This window comes from Pipistrellus kuhlii, unplaced genomic scaffold (genome assembly GCF_014108245.1).
Source record: "Pipistrellus kuhlii isolate mPipKuh1 unplaced genomic scaffold, mPipKuh1.p scaffold_m20_p_1, whole genome shotgun sequence".
Classification (NCBI taxonomy): domain Eukaryota; kingdom Metazoa; phylum Chordata; class Mammalia; order Chiroptera; family Vespertilionidae; genus Pipistrellus; species Pipistrellus kuhlii.
In genome coordinates, this window is record NW_023425404.1 from 768,807 (window position 1) to 781,689 (window position 12,883).

General features: G+C 47.6%; 2 protein-coding genes across 12 annotated transcripts in view; one reads left to right on the top strand and one right to left on the bottom strand.

Annotated features, from left to right (window-relative positions):
• TDP1 (tyrosyl-DNA phosphodiesterase 1) overlaps positions 1-6,875 on the bottom strand; it is a 48,814-nt gene extending 41,939 nt beyond the window's left edge. For 6 of the 10 annotated variants that reach the window (XR_004986498.2, XM_036429101.2, XM_045573386.1 and 3 more), the window contains exons 1-3: positions 6,698-6,875; positions 2,881-3,461; positions 634-677 (exon numbers count right to left, since the gene is read on the bottom strand). Coding sequence is in view for 9 of the 10 variants with exons in the window: in XM_036429101.2 (XP_036284994.1) it covers positions 634-677; positions 2,881-3,451 (615 nt within the window). In the remaining variant the exon portion in view is untranslated. The remainder of the gene's footprint in view (positions 1-633; positions 678-2,880; positions 3,462-6,697) is intronic. The other 4 variants (XM_045573169.1, XM_045573281.1, XM_036429090.2 and 1 more) reach the window with 4 other exon arrangements.
• Positions 6,876-8,303: 1,428 nt separating this feature from the next.
• The window catches only part of EFCAB11 (EF-hand calcium binding domain 11), a 123,391-nt gene continuing 118,811 nt past the window's right edge, over positions 8,304-12,883 (top strand). For both annotated transcript variants that reach the window (XM_036429234.2, XM_036429253.2), the window contains exons 1-2: positions 8,304-8,500; positions 9,262-9,357. In XM_036429234.2, the coding sequence (XP_036285127.1) occupies positions 8,426-8,500; positions 9,262-9,357 (171 nt within the window). In that variant the 5' untranslated portion in view covers positions 8,304-8,425. The remainder of the gene's footprint in view (positions 8,501-9,261; positions 9,358-12,883) is intronic.

The following is a 12,883-nucleotide window of genomic DNA, read 5'->3' on the forward strand; positions in this document are numbered from 1 at the left end:
CTGCACTGGACTTACCCATGGGGGCTCCTCCCCACACCTGAGTAGTCCTCACTCTCCTCCTGGACAGAGGGACTCGCTCATCCCAAGGCTTTATCTGGAGACCAAGCCAAACATGGAGGCACAGAAAGCTTTGCTTTCTTCGGGGAAGTGGCCCTTTTTCTGACCATATACTTGACCCTCTGGGGCATTAAGGTGATTTGTCAACACAAAGCGACCGGCTCCGTCAGGGCAGGAGCAACCACACATGCAGAAAGAAGTAGCCATAACTTTTCCTCACCTTTTGGGGGGCAGGTGCAGGAAATGTCTTGTTTTTGTAAATCCAACGTGACTTGGCTTTTACCTCTCCACCCACAGTTCTTTGGGGGTCACCCCCGAGTGCCATGAGATTATCAGTGTTCCCAAAAGAAGTCCCTGGGGCTGAAATTCTTAAAGTGACTTAGTAGCCAGTCCCTGAAGCCCAATCCTGAGCCAGGAGCCCATTGGTCATGGCATCTGAGTTCCATGCTGGCGCTGTGGCATGTGCCATCTCAGGGCCCTGTACAGGCCTGAGACATGGGTCCCCGTCACTCACTCCTATTTTCTCATGGAGTTAATTATCTGTCCCCTTCCATCCAAAAAGCAACACAAACTCACCTGTGCTGAAGATACAAGTGTCCCAAATAGAGGAGATAAAATATCTGTGAAGATCAAACATTTAAACATAATTCATACTTTGAAAGACATTCTCTAGCAATAATAATCACAACTGACTTAATAATCACTGATGCTCAAAAATTTAGCTTAGAAAACTGTGAACCAGCCCTAGCTGGTTTGGCTCAGTGGATAGAGCACATGTGTCAAACACAAGGCCCGCGGGCCAAATCCGTCCCGCCAGGCCTTGCAATGTGGCCCGCACCGCGCTGTCATCACTGCACTCCGCTGCGTTTCCATCACAATGACAGTTTATGACTGTTCAGTAAACCATTCGGCCCGCGATTTAGGCTGGATTTTAGATTTTGGCCCCTTCTCTGACTGAGTTCGACACCCCTAGGATAGAGCATCGGCCTGTGGACTGAAGGGTCCCAGGTTTGATTCCTGTCAAGGGCATGTACCTTGGTTGCCACATCCCCAGTAGGGTGTGAAGGAGGCAGGTGATGGATGTTTCTCTCCCATCAATGTTTCTAACTCTATCCCTCTCCCTTCCTCTCTGTAAAAAAAAAAAAAAAAAAAAAAAAAAAAAAAAAATCAATTGAAAGTTGCAACTTCGATACCGGGTGAGTGGTCAGTTTTAGAAGCTGCCAATAAGGACAACAATGATGCTTGCTGTTCTTCTTTACAGATCTCTGAATTTTTACCACCCTCACATACTCCTCCAAGTCCCTCTAAAGAAACTTCCCCAGCCCAGGACTAACTCACTTCCTGTGAAGGAGAGGACACAGGTGTCCATAGCTCTAAGCTGTGGACACCCTCCGGTTGGAGTTAGCATCAGATCCCACAGGTGAAGGACTCAATCCCACTGGACTGTCCCCACCTCAGATACCAATCACAAGTCTAGACCTCCTGTGCTTATAACTTGGGGGTACCCATGATCCCCTCCTTGGGTTCGATAATTTGCTGAAAAGACTCAGAGAACTTTTGCTTACTAGGTTTCTGATTTATTATTAAAGCATACAACTTGGGAACAGCCAGGTGGAAGATACATAGGCTGGAGTGATGGAATGATTGGCCTTTAGTGCAGCGTTTTTCAACCGCTGTTCCGCGGCACACTACTGTGCCGCGAGATGTTGCCTGGTGTGCCGTAGGTGCAGACAAGACAAGAATTTTATAATTTTTCACTATTTTGTTTACTTAATATTTCATAATAAAGTAATTATAAAATACTTTCTTTGTGTTTATTTGATTCCTATTCAAGAGAATTACTTTATATATAGTCAATATAGGCACAGAGTTAAATTTTTTAACATTTTCTAATGGTGGTGTGCCTCGTGATTTTTTTCATGAAACAAGTGTGCCTTTGCCCAAAAAAGGTTGAAAAACACTGCTTTAGTGGTTAACTCAACCTCCAGTCCCTCCCCTCTCCCTGGAGGTGAAGGATGAGGCTGAAGGTTTCAACTCTGATCACATGGTTGGTTCACTGGGCAATGAGCCCCCCTCCCCCACCCCCTTAGGGGCTTTCCAAAAGTCACCTCATTAACATAAACCCAGGCATGGCTGAAAGGGGCTTGTTACGAATAACAAAACACAGTTCTTTGCCCTTTAATTACTTCGGAGATGTTCTAGGACAAAAACCAAGTATAGCCAGGGATGAAGACTGAATATATGTATAGAACAATATGTCACACAACCCTCAGGGAATAATCAAAGCAACCATAGGCCATCTTTTGGTTCAGAACGGAAACATCTATTTGCATACTAGCATCCTCTTTTTGCTTCTTTACCGGAAACCAAAACCAGGGTTCCAAGTAGAAGTTCTCAAACTTGGACTGGGCATTCGAATTCCCCGCAGGGTTAGTGACAACATGCTCCCAGGGAATCCGGGCGGGGCCGAGAACATGCATTGATGACAGGTTTTAGATGATGCAGACACTGCTCATCCAAAGAGAACTGCTGCTGTCCAGTATTTGCTACTTCGTTAATAAAGTGTTACCGGTCAAGTTTAATCTTTAAGGTTAACAGTTAAAACCAATTTTAAACATTGCACTAAATAATCCAAAGCACTGCTCTACAGGGCCTGAGAAACAGCCTCTGATTTCCTAAGAGCTCCCTGCATTTGCTGTCAAATGCTCTTTTTCTCTTTCCTGGAAGAGGATCTTGGAGAGCATTCTAGCTCCCCTCATGCTTTCACCCGAGGGGCCCTCTCGCGTGCAGTGACAGCTCGGGACACCAGCGCCATGAACTTACCCTTGATGTGGAGGGCTCCAGAGTTATACTTTGGCTTAATTCCTGAGACTCTAGTGAGGTAGAACCGGAAGGGGTTCCCTTTATCCAGCATGTCCCAAATGTCCTGGCCTTCCCCGGACGTCTCGTACTCCTCTTCCTCCCCGGTGAGCCTGTGGCGGGCAGGAGGGCCATGACTTCCAGCCCCTGGAGCAGCACTGTCTTGGGGAGGGGAGGTGCCCTTCTCCTCTTTGACATCCACTTTCTCAGCTGTGTCTCTGGCCGTCAGCTGCGGCTCTGGGGGCAGCTCATCGTCGCTGCTGGAGAGGCACCAGCCCAGCTCCTCCTGGGAACCGCTCTTCTGCTTCTTAGGAGGCGACACTTCAGATACCCCATCTGTGTTGCTGAATTTCAGGGGTGACATCTTCCTCCTGTGGGCGGCTTTCCGAGCATCGGAACAGGTGTACCGTGGCTCGCAGGCTGCTTCCTGCCCAGCATGGAGAGAGGTAGACGGCTTGTCCAGAGTGGGCTTTTCCTCCTCGCTTTCATCGCTACTGGATATCGTCCATCTCCCATAATCACCTTCCTGAGACATTCTCCTTCTTCTGGAAATGAAAGGGCGAAATATCGTTATTTCCCACTAGTGGCCTGGTGCACGAATTTGTGCACATTAAAAGGGGATTAGAGAAAATAATTTAATATTGCTATTTGTCCTTTCTCTATAATAGAAGTGTCAGAGATGAAAGGAAATTAGTAAAATGTACATGAAAACCTTTCTCCTGTCAGAGTCTGGGGCGCACCACGGGACCCAAAATCAAGTCCCAGCCCACCTATATGCGTCTCAAAAGTTGCGTGAGCCCCAGCCCCAGCCTCCCACCCCACCATTGGGCTAGGTCCAGGCCCGGCCAGTCCCAACCTTGTTAAGTCCCACCTGGCAGGGGGCATAGCCTCAGGTTCCCTGGCCCAGTGTCAGGATGGGGGGCATGGCCTAGGTCCCCCAGCCCAGCCCAGCCCAGCCCAGGGGGCTTGCCTTGAGGCCCCCCATCAAGCCTCGCTGGGTGGAGGGCATGGCCTGAGGTCCCCCATTAAGCCCTTCCAGGCACAGCCTCAGGTCCCCCAGCCCAGCACAGGGAGAGGGGCGCAATCTCATGTTCCCCGTCAAGCCCCGCTGGGCAGGGGAGTGGCCTGAGTCCCCCGACCGAGCAGTGGGGGTGCACCTTGAGTTCCCCATCATGCCCCTCTGGGTGGGGGCACGGCCTGAGGTTCCCTGTCACGCCCCACCTGGTGGGGGGCTCAGCCTGAAGTCCCCTAGCCCAGCATCAGAATGTGAAGCGCACCTTGAGGTCCCCCATAAAGCACTGGTGGGCAGGGGGCGGGCCTCAGGTCCCTCGGCCTGGCACGGGTGGGGGTCGTGGCCTGAAGCCCCTTGGCATGGCGCTGGGGCAAGGGAAGGCATAGCCTCAGGTCCCTACTGATTGCTCCTTAAGGCTCCTTAAAGGAACTTGGCCTCAGCTGTGGGTGTAGCCATTTTTGTGATGAGGTGATGGTCAATTAGCATATTCCCTCTTTATTAGATAGGATTCCCCAGGCCACTGGCAAACTACCTCTACTGCTCTTGAACTCCCTGCCCTGTGAGCGTCTGGACCACGAACAGCGCGCTGACACCTACCAGACATCAGCTGAGCCATGTAACCAACATCAGCTGCTTTGCAGGGGTTCTCAGGCACATTACCAGGATCGGCCATGGAATTTGGCAAAGAAAGTGACAGCAAAAGTCCTGGTCACCCTCTCTCCTCTCCCTTAGTCTTTCAATCTAGACGTTGTTCTTAGATGGGGGTTGAACCAAAGTCCAAAACAAAAAAAATGTTCATTGCTGACCCTGAAGCTTTCAACTGGTCGCTGGGATTAAGGCCAATTTAAGGAATTTCAAGAGTAATTCTGAGTATGCTCAAACTTTTTGCAGTCAAATCGTAAATTATATAGCTATTCCTCACAGAAGCGTGGAGCCCAAAGGACTTTAGTGATTATTTCTTACTTCCCCAAAGATAAGGTACTTACCACAAATCTTAACAAGGCCCTCAAGACAGTGTCAAACGACCTATTCTGTCTCTACATTATCTAGAAGTACTTCCATGAGGACCCAACTAACTTAGTAATTATTCTCCCGGCCTGGCCCTAAATCAAACTGCTAAAACCTGCAGAGAAAGAACTTGTGCTGAAGCAAAAACACTTTTATTCTGTGACCCACACTGGGTAATTTGAACTTTCTTTATCTGACAAGAGAAAAACTGATGCAACGGAGGATGAAACCTAAAGAAATTCTCCCACCAACTGCCACCTTGAAATGTTAAGAGCTTTTCTATTAAGGATTTAAACAATTTGTGGACGCAAATGAGTACTCCTCTTAAAGCTGCTAGCCCCTCTCCCCCCTTCTTTAATACCTCCAGCTGCTTCTCTTTATGGATCCTGCAGATCCATAAAGGTTACTCATACAGGTTACTTCACTGCTGAACCTCAGTTTCCTCCTCTATAAAAGGGGTACCATACCTACCTCCCAGAGTTCATTCCTTCAACAAATACTTACTGAACAGCTACTAGGTGCCAATCACTGGGAATTAAGAGTAAACAACATACAAATGGGTTCTGCCCTAGGAGAACTTATATTTCAGGGGTAAAGAAACAGACCAGCTGAAACCGGTTTGGCTCAGTGGATAGAACGTCAGCCTGCGGAATGAAAGGTCCCAGGTTCGATTCTGGTCAAGGGCATGTACCTTGGTTGCAGGCACATCCCCCACAGGGGGTGTGCAGGAGGCAGCTGATCGATGTTTCTCTCTCAGTTCATCGGTGTTTCTAACTCTCTCCCTTCCTTCTGTAAAAAATCAATAAAATATATTTTTTAAAAAGCGGAAACATTAAAAAAAAACTTAAAAAAAAAAACAGACCAAAACAAAAATAAACAAACCCCAAGATATCTTTACAGACATTCCTTACGTCTTACAGGCATGAGCCAGAATCAGGGAAGCCCTTTCTCTGGAACACTCTGAATAAGTAATATTTAAGTGAGACCTGAGGAATGAAAGGAACCAGCAGGGGGTGGGACAAAGCAATATTCCAAGTAAAGGAAACCCAACCTGCAAAGCCCAAGAGGTGGGAATCACTGCCAGAGCAAAGCGAAGGACCTGGGCAAGGAATACAATGGCCCAGGATGTAGGGGGTGGGGAAAAGGAGGAGCAGGGCGTGTTAAAAGATACTGGATTTTATTCTAAGAACAATGGGGCGGCCCTGGGAGGGTTTTAATAAGCCGGGGAGCACCTTGGTCCTTTTGACCCCTTAAAAATTATTCCGTTCCTTACAAGTCTGGGTGGAGAATGGTTTGGAGACAGAAGTCGAAGTGAATGAGACTGCGACATGGAATGGGGATGCAGACGGATGAAGGCGGTGGGGGTGGAAGCGAGTGGATTCGGGGTACGTCTGGGAAGTAACGACAGCTGCTAACTTTCCTGTGCGCTTACCTCGGGCCGGGTACAATTCCAAGCGCTTCACCAGGGACTAACTCATTCCACTCTCACGCGTCTACACTGAGTACCTCGACAGGTGCCATTTATGGAGAAACTGAGCACAGAAAGGTTCGGTGCCTGGCATCGGGGGAACGCTCCACCTGCCCAGCTGTTCCTCCTGACAGCCGACACCACCCTCCCACCCCGGGGTGCAGGGGGTTAAGAATCCGAGCTGGGGGAGCCCTCACGCCCCCTCTCCCCGCAGGACTCGGGTCCCAGCGCCGGCCGCTCGCGCCTCAGAGGTACAGTCACAGGAGGAAATCGAGGCCCAGCAGGGGCCCTACCTCGTGTCTTTCCTAGACGCTCCGCTGCCAGCCCCGCCGCGCACTCACGTCTTCCCGGATCCGAGCAGGATCGCAGGTTCAGCGCCCGCAGGCTCCACAGCCTCCCGAGCCCGCAGCCACTCGGTCCCGCCCGCCACGGCGGCCGGCGCCTGCGCGCAGTTCAAACTCTGCGGGACCAGCGCGCACCTCGCGGCCTCCGCTCGGCCCCTTCCACTTCCGGGACGCCCGCCGCTGGGTCCTAAAGCCCGCCGTGTCCACGGGGGCTGCTTGGAGCTCTCCCAGGAGGAGGAGAGGGAGACCTGGCTGCCTCTAGGTCTTCGCTCACCTCCTGGCCATTCATCTCAAACAAAAACAAAAAATCGGAGGGGGAAAAAGAATTGTTGCCTCCCTCTATCTTAGTTAGCAAAACTCATCCTATTTACAGGGATTCTCAGGGCTGGAGGCTGGTGGTGGTGGTGGTGGTGGTGGTGGTGGTGGTGGTGGAGGAGGATAGATGTTTAAAGGCAGAGGGAGGACCAGCTGAGGTTCGAGGCAGCTGAGGACTGAGACCTGTCCCCCAGAAGAAGCGGGCTTGCCTGGAGTGCACACTGTAAAACCTGTTGTGAAAAATAAAAGGTTAAATGAGCTCCCCTCGGACTCGGTCTCCAATGCCTGTTTCTTAGTTGAAACCCGTGCTTGTGTGCCCGTGTGTGTGTGTGTGTGTGTGTGTGTGTGTGTGTGTGGTTTTTCATCTTTCTGATTTGCCTGAAGAAAGGGATCTAAGATAAACTCCTTTGCAAAACGCAACCCTCTTCACAGTCCTTGTCTTGAATAAGGATGTTTGCTGTGAAATCTGGGCTCAGTGCTGTTGATGCTACTTATTCTCGGAGTTTCTTTCCTATCAAGCTCCTCCGCCTGGGAATTGAATGAAGTAACTTGCGTCCATGTCCTCAGGGGTCACTTGGTTTGTCTGCTTTGCGCCAGGCAACGTGCTAGGTTCTGGGGCTCCCGAGAGGACAAAACTGACTCAGGCGGGCTCGACCCCAGTGACTTGCTAATTGATGTGCACGCGAATCGTGGACTTGGTTCTTTTTGTTCAGTTCCTATTAAACTTTGTTCACACACGCTTTTTGTGTGTCTCATAATAGCACAATGCTGTAGATCAAAATTATCAACAGTGCCGAAACCGGTTTGGCTCAGTGGATAGAGCTTTGGCCTGCGGACTGAAAGGTCCCAGGTTCGATTCCGGTCAAGGGAATGTATCTTGGTTGCGGGCACATCCCCATTGAGGTGTGTGCAGCAGGCAGCTGATCAATGTTTCTCTCATCAATTCTTCTAGCTATCTATCCCTCTCTTTTCCTCTCTGTTAAAAAATCAATAAAATATATTTTAAAAATTATCAATAGTAACTTTTGCGAGGTCTGGGGGCCGAGAATGAGAAGAATCATTGAAAGCAGCACCCGGGTCAGCTAGCTCCCCAGCGGCGCGCGTGGGGTTAAGCGGGCCAGACTGGGCGGGGCCTAGCGCTGGGGGGGGCGGGCCTGGAAGCCTCTCCGCCATTGGCTGCTCCGGGGAAACGTTATAAACAAAGCGTTTGGCCAATAGGAACTGCGGGACCAGCTGTCCAATGGGAGGAGACCTTGGCGGTGCCCGGCCACTTTCAGCTTCCAGACCCGCAGTGTCCGGGGCGGGTGGTCTGCGGGTCCCCGTCCGGGTCTGACTCCGGAGGCCGCTGGTGGGACGGTCGCGATGTTTTTCTCCGAGGCCGGGGCCCGGCCGCGCACGTGGGAAGCCAGCCCTTCGGAACACAAGAAATGGGTGGAAGTAGGTGTCTCGGGTTTTAACTGGATTCGGAACGCTCTCGCTTGGGTCTGACTGAGCCTCCTTGCGAAAAGTGACTTTGCTAATGGCTGAGCCTAAGGCTGCAAGGCTTTGCCTCTCGGTCCTGTGTTCTGGCTGCTTGTCAGTCCTTTCCCTGCTCCGCTACAGGGTCCACTAAGTAATCTGTATCTCTCCTCCCGCCTTTCAAAGCAAGCCCCTTTGACTCACTTTCCTGAGTCTAGGACCGAATTTTGTTTTTGTTTTCGTTTTGTTTGTTTGTTTGTTAAATATATTTTATTGATTTTTTTTACAGAGAGGAAGATAGAGGGATGGAGAGTTAGAAACATCCACCAGCTGCCTCTTGCACACCCCCTACTAGAGATGTGCCGGCAACCAGGTTACATGCCCTTGACGGGAATGGAACCTGGGACCTTTCATTCTGCAGGCCAACGCTCTATCCACTGAGCCAAACCGGTTTCAGCTAGTACCGAATTTTGGGTTGAAAATTATCCTAAGAGTTTAAAGGAATTAACTTGTGTCAGGTTAGCGATTAGGTCGTTGGAACTCTCGAAGGGGGTACATGTTAGCCCAATCACTTAAGATTTCTGGAGAATTAAAAGTAGGATCATGAAACTCCCATCTCCGAGCCTACTGGTGGGCCGAATTTTAGATTTTGGAGGTTCCAATGTAATAGAAGCTGATAATAATAAAGGTAATAGAACAAATGGTTCCGGTCTGAACTAACGGTATTTCATGATCTTTAGGTATTCAGAGCATGTGATGAAGATAACAAAGGCTATCTAAGCAGAGAGGACTTCAAAGTTGCTGTTGTCATGCTGTTTGGGTACAAGCCCTCCAAGGTACAGCTTTCTTTGTATGGGGGTGGGGCTGGCAATAGAACAATCCTACTACTGGTGAATGGATCCTGATGGTTATGTGCAGAGGGCTTGCTTACAATGTTTTTATAAAACTAATTGCTGCATTATAAGCAGTTTCAGAGATATGCCCAGTGCTGAATTTTACTTTTTCCTTCAGAACCCAATTCAGGGATGAATTAGGAAGTTATCTCACCACCAGACTGCTAGTAATTGTAATAAATATGAGATGCTAGAAAGATATGAAGAGGGAAGCCTGGGAGGGGCGGTGTTGGAAATAGGAATTCACAGAGGAAGTGACATGCAGGTTGGTTTTGAAATTTAAAAAAATATTTTTGTTTGTTTAAATTATAAAAATAATACCTGGCCCAGCCGGCATGGTTCAGTGGTTAAGCTTTGCCCTATGAACCAAGAGGTCACAGTTCGATTCCCGGTCAAGCTCATGCCTGGCTTAAAGGCTCAATTCCCACTGTAGGAGGCAGCTAACCAATGATTCTATCTTATCAATGCCTCTCTCTCTCCCTTTCTCTGAAATCAATTAAAAAAAAAAGTAATACACAAATAACTAAAAAATTCAAACAGTGCAGAACCGTGTAAAGATGAATGTAAAATGCCCTCCCTCCTGTGCAGGAAAAAGAGGCCACATGAAAACCTGACAAGCTCAGGGGAGGCCTGCGTGGCGGTCTTGCAAACTCAAAGACCTGAAGTAACCACAAAGGATGGTCTGAAATGAAAACTTCAGCTAAAAGCAGTTTATAGTGGGTACTCACTTCCTAAGCCTGTGCCTTTCCTGACAAAGGTCAGTCTTTACCTTGACTGAGCCTATTGTCTTTTTGCATCTAAAATAATATACCTGTGGCCCTAACGGGTTTGGCTCAGTGGATAGACCATCGATCTGCGGACTGAAAGGTCCCAGGTTCGATTCTAGTCAAGGGCATGTACCTTGATTGCGGGCATATCCTCAGTAGAAGGTATACAGGAGGTAGCTGATCAATGTTTCTAACTCTCTATCCCTCTATCTTCCTCTCTGTAAAAAATCAATAAAATCTATTTAAAAAAATAAAATAACATACCTGTGAAATGTCAGGGTAACTTGTAACTCCCCTTTTTCTGGACCCCTCAGCCACAGCCAGAGGCATGAGGGCTCCTGGACACAGACCACAAGTCCCTTCATTGCTATGGAGTTAATTGTTGACGGTTAACGATCCTACACTCACCTCAGTAAAAGAAGTATGTGCCTATCCTTTTACTTTTTATCCAATCAAAGAGGTTCCCCTACCACCTTTGCTTTCTCCCGCCTCTCTAATCTGTCACCAATGGATTTTATATAATCCACTTACCAGACTCTCCTTTGATTGTAATATATAAAACAAGGTTAATAGCTGTTATTCTCCCAATACGGTGAGATTCTGCTTCACAGCAATTGTCAACAGTTTTGCTCGGAAAAACTCACAAAAATTCTTTACAGGTTTGAATGGTGTGTGTGTGTGTGTGTGTGTGTGTGTGTGTGTGTGTGTTTTGTGTTTTTTTACATTAACACTTTCTACTAGAGGGTCCCACTAATGGGTTACCATTATTAAGCTTATTGTGTATCATTCAAGATTTCCTATGCATGACCAACATATACATGCATAGCATTCTTTGAAAACATAACTTTCTTTTTTGACTTAACCCTAGTTGAACATAAAAGCACATATCATCACCACATTTTTAAAAAAAAGTTGCACGGTATTTTCATTAGTCAGTTTCCTGGTTTTGGTCATTTAGATTCTTTACCTTGTTTTTCGTTGCTACAAACATTGTTGCTGTGTGCATCCTTTTATATCTGTATCTGTGCTTGTGGATGCACATCTGTGGATTAAATTCCCAGAAGTACAATTGCTAGGTACGTTTGAAATTCTGTTGGATATTAGTCTCCAGGAAAGGTTGCATTAATTCATGAATAATAAGGGTTGAGCTGAATTTCAATGAATCTCTTACTTTAGCAGGGCAAGTTTCCTATCCACCTCCACCCCGGTCTTTTTTTTTTTTTTTTTTTTAAGTATATTTGTATTTATATTTTTTAATTGATTTCAGAGAAGAAGGAAGACAGCGAGAGAGAGAAACATCAGTGATGAGAGAGAATCATTGATCAGCTGCCTCCTACATGCCCCTCCCCCCCACTGGAGATCAAGCCTTCAACCCGGGCGTGTGCCCTGACTGGGAATTGAACCATGACCTTCTGTTTCATAGGTCAACACTCAACCATTGAGTCAAGTCAGCTGGGCTCCCACCCCCATCTTTGAGCTGCTCCCCTTACTATTACATCACATTTTAGAAATGCTTTCTTGTTAAGCTGCTGAACTGGAACTAATCAGAGACAAGACCTTGTCAGGATAAACAGATTTAACTGCAGCCATCAAGCAGAGGGACACTCAGAACTATGCCCGAACCGCTCACCATCCTAGCCTTGTTAGACCAAACAGCTTAGCAATCACGTTGACCCACTGTTGCTCACTTCTCCATCCTTCCTTATGCTTAAGTGCATCACAACCTCACAGTAAACATGGTGTATTGACACAAGTAGGTCCCCTGAATAGCCCAGGTGGGTTCATAGTGGTTCAGCTACCGGGGGAGGTTAGTTACAGAGCTCAGAGAGGTAGGGCTGGCTCCCAGAAACTACAGCTTCCTGTTTACCTGCAAGCATTTCAGCCAGAATTTTAAAGCCGGTCAGCTAAGCAGACTCAGCTTTTGAAGCCTTGTATTTACCTGGTTCAGCTGGAAAGAAAGCAGGTCTCTTGCCTTTATCACCCTTGTGTCTACTTAGTTGGTTTTTATTATTATTATTAAACATATTTTATTGATTTTTCATAGAGAGAAAGGGAGAGGGATAGAGTCAGAAACATCGATCAGCTGCCTCCTGCATACTCCCCACCAGGGATGTGCCTACAATGAAGGTACATGCCCTTGACTGAAGAGAACCTGAGACCCTTGAGTCTGCAGGCCGACACTCTATCCACTGAGCCAAACCAGTTAGGGCCTTAGTTGGTTTTAATTTTAGAACCTAAGTGGGGGACTTAATGATAGTGGTGTGGTGACTTCTGTATGTACACTCCGTGACATTTAACAGACTTTTGCTTGTGTTTTCATAACTGATTGAGGTTTTGGATTTTGTTGTTGATGTTGTTAATCCTCACTGGAGACTATTTTTTCCATTGACTTTTTTTTTTCTTTAAGAGAGAGAGAAAAGGAGGGAGGGAGCGGGAGACAGAGAAATATGGATATAAGAGAGACACATCAATCAGTTGCCTCCTGCATATGCCCTGACCAGGGCCAAGTATCAAACCTGCATCCCAGGTACATGCCCTTGCCTGGGAATCAAATCCTCAACTCGACCTCTCCGTGTACAGGCTGATGCTCTAACCCCTGAGCACACTGGCCAGGGCTGGATTTATTTCATTTTATTTTTATTTATTTATTTTTAAATATATATTTTATTGATTTTTTACAGAGAGGAAGGGAGAGGGATAGA